Below are 12,520 nucleotides of genomic sequence, written 5' to 3'. Positions count from 1 at the left end.
ATTTTTTAATCCATAAAATAAGATTAATTCATACAATTTAAGGTTATTGTAATGATAAAATTAATTAAAATAAATGAGATTGCATATGTAAAGCCCTATCTCAAGTATTTGGCCCGTAGTAAGCCCTACATGACTTAAACTAAATTGGTGGTGGAAAAGATGGTGAAGGTATTAAAATGCTGAATATAAAATGAGAATGATTTAATAAAAGAAACCATCTATTTAGCACCTGCTAGGTTGCAATATGGGTAGGTGTTTTATATATATTATTTTAACGGTTATTATAATCATGAAAGGTCAGTATTATTAGCCCCACTTTATTTTATAAGACACTGAGGCATTTAAAAGGATAAATAACTTCCTCAAAGTCACATAACTAGTAAGTGGCAGTGCTAGAACTCAAATTTAGAATTACGTAACTCATTCACTTGTCATATTGCCTTCGAACATACCAGAGTCATCTGAAAGCAAACTGATTCCACAGCTCATGCTTCTGACTTTCATTATGACATCCTATAGTCAGAAATTAGAACTAAGACTAGATCCCAGGTTGTCTGGCTCATATTTTTGTACCCCCTACTAATTTTGGATTTAATGCTCCAAGCAGTGAAAGGTTGTTAACATTTTGGGTTTTATTGTTTTGGTTTGTTTTGTCTTTTGTCTTTTTTAAGGCCGAACCTTTGGGATGTGGAGGTTCCCAGGCTAGGGGTCTAATCAGAGCTACAGCTGCTGACCTACGCCAGAGCCACAGCAACGTGGGATCCGAGCTGCATCTTCGACCTACATCTCAGCTCATGGCAACACCAGATCCTTAACCCACTGAACGAGGCCAGGGATCGAACCTACAACCTCATGGTTCCTAGTTGGGTTTGTTAACCACTGAGCCATGATGGGAACTCCCCCGAAGAGTGTTTTTGATGAGAAGTCCTGGTAATAATACAAGTTGGATTGGAACAGGAAGAAGTCGGGATAAGCCAACCACTTATGTGACTCTATAATAAGATTTAAAAAATTTAATTGGATTATTTTGACTCTTTTATAATAAGATTTTTAAAACTTTATTGGATTATTTTAAATTATAAAATAAAAACTTATTGAAATAAGTCAAACAAAAGAAGGATATACACAGAAAAAATCAATACTCTTCACTTACAGCCCCAGCCAGTTAAGCTTCTTTTCCTTCCAAGGCAATCAGTGTGAATGGTTTGGATGTATCCTTCCATAATATCCTTTATATTCATAAAATCATATAAGAACATTTACATATTGAGTTCCTGCTGTGGTTCAGTGGGATTGGTAGCATCTTTGGGGTGCTGGGACGCAGGTTCAGTCCCCAGCCGGGCACAGTGGGTTTAAGATCCAGCTTTGCTGCAGCTGTGGCATAGGTTGCAACCAAGGCTCAGATCTGTTCCTTGGCCTGGGATCTCCATATGTTGCAGGGTAGCCAAAAAAGAAAACAAACAAAATATCCATATGTTTAATGAGGATATTTCTAAATTTTGCTTTAATTGTATTATATCATTAGTTTGTATTTTGCTTTTTTTTTTTCCCCACTTTTCAGCCTTCTCTAGGTCATTACACATAGGTTTTACTCATACCTTTTTAGTAGTTGCAAAATATCCCATTACACACGTACACATATAAACTTTCTAAACGTTTTCCTCTCTTCTGCCTCTGCACCCCACCCCCACCCCCATGTTGTTTCTAGTGGTCTCTTTTCTAATTTTTTTTTTTTTTTAAACCACAGGCAGTGCTGCAGAAAACAACTGAGTACATTTATCCTTACATAGTGAAACTTCTACTTCTTTAGCATATGTTCCCTCAAAGTTATATATCAAAGGATATATGTTTTTAAACTTTTTTAAGTATTATAAAAATACTTGTAGTTTGGGAAAAGAAAAATCACTCATTTGTAGTTTTTGTCAAATTAATGATGAAAATACCTAATGGTTGATTTTAAGCTCCCAGCAGTTTGATGGTTGACTCACAAAATCCTATTTGACAATTGTTCTCATGAGCTGGGATGAACCAGTTTTAGCACACCACTACAACTTTTATACAGAAAAGTATACAAGCCATTAGTCTATATAACTCCTTGTATATCAGCAAAATGAACACACCTACCACTCTATCTGGAAATACAATTGAACCTTTCCTTCTTCCTTAAAGGTAACCACTGTCCTTTTGTTCTGACACCATAGCTGACTTACTTTTGAGATACTGAAGTAAAAGAGTGGTAGTGGGGATAGAGTCATAGATTTCTAATACAAGCCAAACATAAAAATCAAACAACCATAAAAATAATGAAAATCTGAATATGAAAAGCTAATCTTTTAAGAGAAAAGTGAGACTATTTTCATGAACTTTGGGGAAACTTTTCTTCAGCAATCAAAATGAATAATCTGTAAAAGAGAAAAATATCAAATTTGGCTGTTTAAATTTACAACTCCTGGTGCAGCAATCCATGCCATGAATAAAATAAAAAGATAAAGCCACAGCCTGAGAGAATCTATTTGAAATACAAACAGCTGCCAGAATATTAGATTCCAGAATTAAGGAGGGAAAAAAATCCCAATTAAAAAATGGGCAACTCATAGAAATGAAAATCCATTGGCTCATAAACTTAAGATAATGAAGGGTTATTCATTAGGGAAATGACAAGATAAAATACAGTCTGTATAAGTCACACCCATAACAGTGAGAAAATGAAAAGAAACCTTTTTAAAGTGTTGACAGTGGAGTTCCTGTCATGGCTCAGCAGTTAATGAACCTGACTAGCATCCATGAGGACACGGGTTCAGTCCCTGGCCTCTTTCAGTGGGTTAAGGATCCAGCATTGCTGTGAACTGTGGTGTAGGTTACAGACACAGCTCAGATCCTTCATTGCTGTGGTTGTGGCCTAGGCCAGCAGCTACAGCTCCCATTAGACCCCTAGCCTGAGAACCTCCATACGTCATGGGTGCGGCCTCAAAAAGACAAAATAAATAAAGTGTTGTGGCTCAGCAGGTTACGAACCTGACTAGTATCCATGAGGATATGGCTCAATCGTTGGCCTCACTCGGTGGGTTCAGGATCCAACACTGCTGTGAGCTGTGGTATAGGTCACCAACATAGCTTGGGTCCTGTTGCTGTAAGTGTAGTGTAGGCTAGCAGGTGCAGCTCTGATTCAACCCCTAGCCTGGGAACCTCATATGCTGCAGGTGTGGCCCTAAAATAAATTTTTTTAAAAATGCATAAAGTATTGACAAGATGAATATAATCACTTTGGAGGATAATTGGACAACAGTGGTGAAGATGTTCTTACACTATTCCACAGTAACTTCACTTCTTGATACATGCCCCACAGTAATTCCCAGTTGTAGGCAAGGAATCATATACCAGATGTTTCTTTATGTATTGATTTTAATAGTGAACAGTGGGAGACAATGGTTTTAAGCCTAAATAAGACAGTAAGAATATGCCATAATTTATTTGGTCAGTGGCTTTGAATAATAACATATCTACACAGCAGTTAAAGTTAATGACATAATGCTAAACGTATCAGCATAGATCAGCCTCAAAAACAGTACTGAATTAATGGTATAATACTATCTAATAAAGTTTTTTGGGTTTTTTTTTTTTTTAAGGGCCGCACCCACGGCATATGGAAGTTCCCAGACTAAGGGTCAAATTGGAGCTACAGCCGCAGGCCTGCAACCTACACCACAGCTCATGGCAAAGCCTCAACCCACTGAGGCCAGGGATCAAACCCGCAACCTCATGGTTCCTAGTCGGATTCGTTTCCATTGCACCACAAAGGGAACTCCTAACAAAGTTTTAATTATGCAAATCAAAATTATTATTCATTATATCTTTATAATCATTATACAAATTGGAAATACAGAAACATCTAATTCAAGGTAAGAGGAAGAAGGAAATTGGATTAAGGAAAAGTATTATGCCTTCTGATATTGGCAGGTTAGGTAATTCGGAGCACCCCTCCATGGAAAACAGTTAGAAAAGCTGGTCATAATATTTAAAAAAAAAAAATCTTGAAGTTATCAGAGAGCTAAAAGTCAGTAAAGAATTACTGAGATCCTTGGTGTTCCCGTCGTGGCGCAGTGGTTGACGAATCTGACTAGGAACCATGAGGTTTCGGGTTCGATCCCTGCCCTCGCTCAGTGGGTTAACGATCCGGCGTTGCCGTGAGCTGTGGTGTAGGTTGCAGACGTGGCTCGGATCCTGCGTTGCTGTGGCTCTGGCATAGGCCGGTGGCTACATCTCCAATTGGACCCCTAGTCTGGGAACCTCCATATGCCGCGGGAGTGCCCAAAGAAATAGCAAAAAGACAAAAAAAAAAAAAAGAATTACTGAGATCCTAGAAAATAGAAATCCAAGGAAAAGTGAGATATTTGGGAAAAACTTCCCCCTAGAAGAGGCAACTAAAAGTCTCGAACCACTTTTCATAGACTTTTCTTGGCCTAGGGAAACAAAAGTTGGGATGAGGGTCCACCAAAAGGACTAGTGGAAGAGGCTCTAGCAAATCCTCCCATACTTTTGGTTGGGATCCCAAAGGATGAGATGCTTGACACAAGGGGACACCAGAAGGTGACCTGCTCTCACAGGGACTGTAGCTCAGTATCAAATCATCTCAGTCCTTGAATTTGGATTATAGTGATTTCATAGTGTTAGTGCCCCTAGGTACCTGCAAGAAGCAAGCAGAGATCTTGTGGAGTCTGTCGTACTTGAGATTATTTCCTTGAAAAGTTTTTCAAATAAAATGTATAGCACGTAATTAAAAATAATTGGGTGGCACAGAATTGTAAATCAACTATACTTTAATAAAAACTAAAAATAAAAAATAATTAGGCACACAAGGGGAAAAGATAGCATGAATGAGAACCAGCAACAAGCAGATGTCCTACATGGCCATGCTCCAGATACTGGCTTTATCAGGCACAGATGTTGAATGACTATGCTTATTCTGTTCAGGGTGATAAAGATAGATTGAAATTTTCATTAGAGAATGAGAAAGTATGAAAAAGGCCAAATAGAAATTCCAGAAGAACTGAATATTAAAATAATACTGAATACTGAATAATAAAATTTAGAACTCAGTGGATGGATTTAATAGCAGATAAGACATAGCTAAAGAAAAGAATTATGAACTGGAAGATAGGTCTGTAGAATCCAAGTTGAAGAATGAAAAATACATGGAGGGTAAAAGATGGGGAGGATTTAATATGATCAAGCTTTGGAGTCCAAGGAGGAGAGAGAATAGACTGGAAAAAAGCAGTAGTTGAAGAGAAAGGCTGAATACTTTTCATAACTGGGATGTTAAAGCCACAGATTCAGAAGATTTCCTACAAACCCTAAGCCTGAATTTTTTTTTAAAGGATGAAAATAAAGCTCTTACAACTAGTCATAGTAAAGCAAATTACAAAGAAGAAAAAGATAATAAAAAGAACGCTAATTTATATGCAAGTTTCTTAATCAGGACACAAAAGTCACCATACGCAAAAGAAAAGATTGGTAAATTGGACTACATTATAATTAGCTTTTTCATCAAAAAATTTGTTATGAAGTGAAAATATAAGCCACATATTAGGAGAAGAAAATTGCAATACACAAATCCAATAAAGGACTTACAGGTTTAAAAGAAATAGAAATCAGTAAGAAAATAACTTAAGTTTTATTTGTTTTTTGTCTTTTTAGGGCCACACCTATGCAGTATGGAAGTTCCCAGGCTAGGGGTCAGTTCAGAGCTGCAGCTGCTGGCCTATGCCAGAGCCACAGCAGTGCAGGATCCGAGCCACGTCTGCTACCTACACCTGGCTCGCAGCAATGCCAAATCCTTAATGCCCTGAGTGGGGCCAGGGATCAAACCCACATCCTCATGCATGCTAGTCGGGTTCATTACCACTGAGCCACAGTGGGGACTCTATAAAATAACTCACGTTTTTAAATAGGCAAGAGACTTACACAGACGCTTCACCGAAAAGGTTATCCAAATGTGAAAAAATTCATTAACTAGATAAAAAATCATGCAGTGACACCAGATTGCTAAATTTACCAGGAGTTTGCAAATATGGCCTGTGAGAAGGTTGCAGATAGGTCTCCAATTCGAGCCCTAGTCCAGGAACTTCCATGTGCTGCAGGTGTGGCCGTAAAAAGGAAAAAAAAAATAGTGTGTAGGTTGAGAAACCTGGTCTAGATTGTTGAGATTTTAAGATTTAGGAGAATAGATCCCCCCAAAAAAAAAAAAAAATTTCCTATCATAGCACAGTGGAAACGAATCCAACTAGGAACCATGAGGTTGCAGGTTTGATCCCTGGCCTCGCTCAGTGGGTTAGGGATCTGGTGTTGCCATGAGCTGTGGTGTAGGTCACAGACACAGCCTGGATCTGGCATTGCTGTGGTATAGGCTGGTGGCTACAGCTCCAATTAGACCCCTAGCCTGGGAACCTCCATATGCCACAAGTGTGGCCCCAAAAATACCAAAAATTTAAAAAAAAAAATTTTAGGAGAATGCTTGTTTTCATTATTCAGAGCAGTTTTTAAACCTTTTTTTCTGTCTCTTTTGTCATTCACCTGGATCACACACCTCAATTTAAAACCTCTTTTAAATTTTACTTTGCAGTGATTATCTAAGAGAGGGCTTGGAGAATACAGTTATATTGTGTGTCAGTTATCCATGACATATTAAAGGGCAGGCCTTTAAAAAAGGAATTCTTTAGATTTACAGAGAAAATTGATACTATAGTTTTGGTTTTACCAAGTTTCTCTGCATACGCCATATATATTATGCATATAGACACACTTATTTATACATATACACAGCTGCCTCCCTCTGCTAAGTGAAACCTCTGGCACATAAAGCTTAAGGACCTCAGACAAGATGGTGAACTGTGCCTCTGGAGTAGGCTGCTGCTTCTACTGGTTCAACTAGGAATGACCAAAGAGACTTCCTTCACAAATTGCAGGATATTTAACTAGAACTCAGTACTTCTCTTAGGAGGAGGAGAACATCAATTCAGAGTGGCAAATGAAAAAGAGTAAATAAGAGAAATTGCTGTCCTATATCTAAATCTATACTTAAAATATTTTTAACTGGATTAATAGTTTAAATGTCGGTGCTTTTATTTTAATCAAAATTTAAAGAAAATCCCCATCTCAGAATCCCATTAGAATGTGAGCTCCTAAGGGCAAGGACTTTGCTGGTTTTTTTTTTTTTTTCTCACTGTTGAATTCCTAGTGCCTGGAACAGTTCCTGGCACATGTGTTTTGAGTGAGCGGGTAAATGCATGAGTGAAAGAAGAACAACTTGACTTTATTTTACTCTCGAAGACAGTACTTTTGTTACCTTTTAATCTCTGCTGTGGCGGGCAAACATACCTCGGCTATAAAAATGGCACTAAGGTAGATTTTTGGACATTCTGTGTTCTTTTAATGCCAAATCCAGAACTTTGAATCTTGTCACTTTTTAAGTGCTTTAAAGCAAGATGTAAAAAGAATGATAGGACTAATTCCAAGAAGAGACACTAAGAGAACAAGGGTGACACAGTTAAATCTCTTCAGAAATAAAGCCTGGAATTATAGACATGAGAAGCTAGCCTTAGGCAAATACAGCAAGTGGCTGGATCAGCTGGAGGAGGAGGGATGTGCCACACTGATGAAAGATGAAAAATGTTTTGAAGAAAAGATCGACGAGAAATGACTTACCCTTTTTTAACTTGACCACCTCCTTTTCAATCTTGTGGGCATCCCTCAGCGCCGTATACCTTTTCACATGTATCTGATAGAGCTGCATTTTGATAGACATGTTAGTACATACAGACTATGTTATGTTCAGTTTTAGGTGGGGATTTACTAGGGTCAGAATATAACCACCGGTAAATGGTAATATGTCACCATGGATCCATGAGTTACAGTCAGTCAATTAATTTATTGCTGTTCACTTCACATTTTAATTTGAGGGCCTCACTTGTTAATAGTATAGTAGTCATTCCAAATACTTTACCTCAGACCAGAACATTCTTTGAGCAAAATGGCTACTGGTCCACAGGTTATGGACCTTTATGTTCTGGGACAGCACTGAAAGTCCTAAACAGGCCAAGCAAGGCCAGGGCTTGTCCTTCTGTTTCTGTCTCCTATTTGACTACTGTTATATACAGCTGACAGCCCTTGATGGTTCTCAGGGAGTTTGGTCATTTTAGGAATAAGAAGTATCTACCCTCAACACTAACAAATATATTAGCAGTGCAAGTCCTGCTGCTTTAAGAAAATGACTACTTGATGCTGACAACATTCATATCAAGATTGCTGCCTGACCTCACCACAGTGTGAGAGGAACACTGTTAGTTTAAAGTGTAATGTAATGTCACGCAGTGTTTACTGTCGTGTAAAAAAGAAAAGGTGGTTGCTCTCCAACAAATCTAGCTTGCTAAGCAGTCTTAGCTATAAAATATTCCCCCTTGACTCCCTCACTTCCTGACAAGTTATCTCCCAAAAAACCCATTTGAAACATATATATATCTTAGTTTCAATCACAGACTGCTGATAGATGAAAATTATAGTTGTCTAGAGAGATCTTTTTCTCACTGTTGCGTATCACCTTTCCTTTTTGCTATTAGCCATGATCACATCTGCAGGCATCTACCTTGTTTACTGTTATGGACTGAGTATTTGTCTCCCCCTAAATTCATAGGTTGAAGCTCTAACCCTCAGTGTGATGGTGTTACAAAATGGAGGCTTGGGGAGTAATTAGCTTTAGATAAGGTCATAAGGGTGGGACCCCAGTGGTGGAATTAGTGCCTTTATGAGAAGAGGAAGAGTCCTTAGAGCTTCCTTTCTGCCATATGCGGATAGAGGAGAAGACAAATGTCTGCAAACCAGGAGGAGAGTTCTTCTCCAAGAACCCCATCTGGCACATCGACCTTAGACTTCCAACCTCTAGAACTGTGAGAAATAAATGTCTGTTATTTAAGCCACCAGTCTTATTTTGTTATAGCAAGCCCACCCATCTAAGACACCCACTCTTCATGTTCTGTTCTAAGTAACCAATTTTACTGCGTTTCTGACCAGTCATTGTTCAGCTGACAACACATGCTGACTTAATAATGTCATACTCCTGTAGAATTTAACATCTCCTAGGAAGGAGTTCTCAGAGGATATATTCTCCCTAGCCTATTTTCATATTTCCGCAGCCCTCTTACCCATCCCCAGAAGACGTGAAGATCACGTTCCAAAACAGGTCTTTAGGGGGTGGTTTAGCTAAGCATTCGTTCCTTTAGAGACACATGTACTTGCAGATTTGTGGCCATTCAGCTGGTTGTTTGGTTTTATTTGTTTCATGTGAATATACCTAAAAAGCATATGTACAATCACATGTTCCTTATGTCCTATACATATGAAATGTCCCATGCCCATCATTTTTGCACAGCAGATACTCAGTATTCTTGCCTTTTGTGGTTCTCTTCCTAATTGCTCTGTGAACTAACTTAAATACTTTCTTTGATGTCTGCGTTATTATAATATAGGTTTCTCTCTCTCTCTCTCTCTTTTTTTTTTTTTTTGTCTTTTTGCCATTTTCTTGGGCCGCTCTCACAGCACATGGAGGTTCCCAGGCTAGGGGTCTAATTGGAGTTGTAGCCACTGGCCTACGCCAGAGCCACAGCAATGCGGGATCCGAGCCATGTCTACAGTCGACACCACAGCTCACAGCAACACCAGATCGTTAACCCACTGAGCAAGGCCAGGGATCAAACCCGCAGCCTCATGGTCCCTAGTCAGATTTGTTAACCACAGCGCCATGACGGGAACTCCCACGGTTTCTCTTAATCTTTACTAATGAACATGTGAAATATAGCTCCATTCGTTTATTGGACTCTTCACTATGTGCTGGCCACTATTATTTGTTTTACATAGACTATCTCAGTTAATCCTTCACACAGTCCTAAGAGATAGATGTTATCCTCATTTTAGAAAGAAAAGGTTTGGTAAAGCTAAGTAATTTGGCGAAAGTCACATGGCAGAACTGTGATTGTGACTATCTCCCAAAGCTCCTGTTTCAACAGCTACTTTATAATGGCCCTCAATCTGTAATCATTGGAATGCCTCCTTTTGCAGATGTAGGGACTAAGGCTTAATGAGGTAACTTGCTCACATTTACATATTGATTAGTTATGGGGCTGGGATTCAAACCCTGATTTTATGGCTCAAAATTCCAGTGCTCTTTCAATTTCAGTGTTCCAAATATCTCAGGTAAACTGTGTTTTTTCAAAAGTCATCTAGAGGCACAACCAGCCCTGTAGAGGATACAATACATTTATATGACAGGGATATGTATCTTTTCTATACAAAACTTAAAACACCTTACCCATTGAAACATGCATACACCTCTTATAGAATGCAAACCTATTTCATTGGATGCTTAAAGCTGCAATCTAGGTTAGACACTGTGATTGTCTCTCCCTTGTTTTGGATGGTGCAACAAGCTTAGGTTAGAGTTGCTTTTGTTTAAAATCAAGAAAGGAAATATTGATCTTGAACCCAGCTCTTTCAACATAGCCTAATGAAACACTTAGCCCTTGGTTGATAAGAACTAGACTGGTTGAGTGGTCTTTCCTGTCTCATTGGGAACATGTTGGAGGGTGTGCCATCAGTTCTTGCACATAGACCTATCGTATCATAGTCTTCAGTTCTGAAGAAGTTTCTCCAGCCACTCAGTCTCAATCAGCAGCTGTCAAAGTCCATTCTGGTTGATAACATTAACCCCTTTATGAGTATAAATACAGTGCATCCCTTTTTTTTTTTTTTTACCAATTTCTTCCATTAAATCTAGGGCAGGGATGTGCATTTCAGAACTTGGGGACCTCCTTTGTGATTCTAGAAAAATATTTTGCCATCTTATATACGGTGGCTGTTCAAAATGGTACTCAAGGGACCTTGTCTGTAAAATAGAATATTTTAGCCAATCACTGCTCCAGTCCACTGTCTTTATATTCTAAATAAGAACATCTCTGTGTTTGGTTATAAGTAATCTTGAAGATATGAGCTGTTGGGAGTTACTAGAAAGCAATTATTACTGGATTTGAATGGAAAAATCATAAGCATCTTGCCTATAGGTGGCCATCCTCCATTCTGAGTCTTTCTGTTTATCAAAAGAATGTTTCTAAAGTGGGCATTTATTAGACTGAACTATTAGAGAAGTAGTGTTTTCTTTTGGCACAGAAGAAATAATCAATAAACATAGTATATTTATAGTCAAGGTAAATACTAGCATTACAGTGTTATGCCATCTCCCTTGGGAAAAGATGTCTGGAAAAAGCCTCAAATGTGTCCCCCCCTTGTGCTTTTTTTTTTTCTTTTCTTTGTCTTTTTAGGGACATATCCATGGCACATGGAGGCTCCCAGACTAGGGGTCCAATTGGAGCTGCAGCCACCAGCCTACGCCACAGCCATAGCAACGCCGGATCCAAGCTGTGTCTGTGACCTACACCACAGCTCACGGCAACACCAGATCCTTAACTCACTGAGCGAGGCCAGGGATCAAACCTGCGTCTGCATAGGTACTAGTTGGGTTCGTTAACCACTGAGCTATGACAGGAACTCCTCCCCTTTGTGCTTTTTTCCACAATAAAGATCTCACCTCCAACAGTTTTCCTAGGGTCATGAAATTCCCCCATACTTTATTTTATTTTCATTTATTCCTTTAAACCAAAGTGCCTACACTGGTAGTAAGAAAAATAAAAGTAATAACCCTTCAGTTTTAAAAAAGTCTAGAGAGTACAAATCATAGTTGTAATAATATTACATTCAAAGGCATCTAGAGGCATAATCAGCTGTAGAGGATATAGTACATTTATACAACGTTTATCTTTTCTGTATAAAACTTAAAACATCTTAACCATTGAAACATGAAATTCCTGAAGCTATATTTCATACCTCTTACAGAGTGCTTACCTGTAGTTCAGTCAGCATTATTTTGCACAATAAAGAAAATAGGTATTTTGAGAAAATCATTGAATTTCTTTAAGTAATCTTGCTGCTTTTGCGTTTTCCCATCTGGATGCAGCTGAAAGTACCCATGGCAGACAAGCCTGGTAACACAGTGAATTTCCGGAAGCTGCTACTGAACCGTTGCCAGAAGGAGTTTGAAAAAGATAAAGCTGATGATGATGTCTTCGAAAAGAAGCAGAAAGAACTCGAGGCTGCCAGTGCTGTAAGTATTTTCACAGAAAGACAGTGTTATTAAATAGATTTTTCACAAAGCTTCTTACAACATCTTCTTACTACTTCAGCAGGTGCCTGTGGCCTTTTCTTCATGTGGAAATAACTTTATTGATGTTTAGAGGCAGCTTTGTTCCTTTTAGTGCCACATGTTAGAGCAACTCAACCTTTTAAGTTAGGGATTCAGAACCTAGATTTCAGAGAGGTCACTGAATTCGAGAAATCGCCTGAAATAGGTGCAGACTTTTGGGTGTAGTTTCATTTTCTGAGTAGGCCTGTAGCTGCTGTCATAATCTCAGAGTGTGTCCCT

The 12,520-nt window shown here is 38.6% G+C and overlaps 1 protein-coding gene across 50 annotated transcripts in view; it reads left to right on the top strand.

Annotated features, from left to right (window-relative positions):
• The window catches only part of EIF4G3 (eukaryotic translation initiation factor 4 gamma 3), a 356,484-nt gene that overhangs the window by 291,346 nt on the left and 52,618 nt on the right, over positions 1-12,520 (top strand). For all 50 annotated transcript variants that reach the window (XM_084963220.1, XM_021097672.2, XM_084963219.1 and 47 more), the window contains one exon: positions 12,056-12,202. In XM_084963220.1, the coding sequence (XP_084819346.1) occupies positions 12,056-12,202 (147 nt within the window). The remainder of the gene's footprint in view (positions 1-12,055; positions 12,203-12,520) is intronic.

This window comes from Sus scrofa, chromosome 6, assembly GCF_054392235.1.
Source record: "Sus scrofa isolate SSC_HxYL_T2T_F1_AM1 chromosome 6, Sscrofa_HxYL_maternal_Yorkshire_Landrace_v2.0, whole genome shotgun sequence".
Classification (NCBI taxonomy): Eukaryota; Metazoa; Chordata; class Mammalia; order Artiodactyla; family Suidae; genus Sus; species Sus scrofa.
The sequence above is the reverse complement of the archived record's forward strand: the minus strand, read 5'-3'. Positions and strand labels throughout refer to the sequence as shown.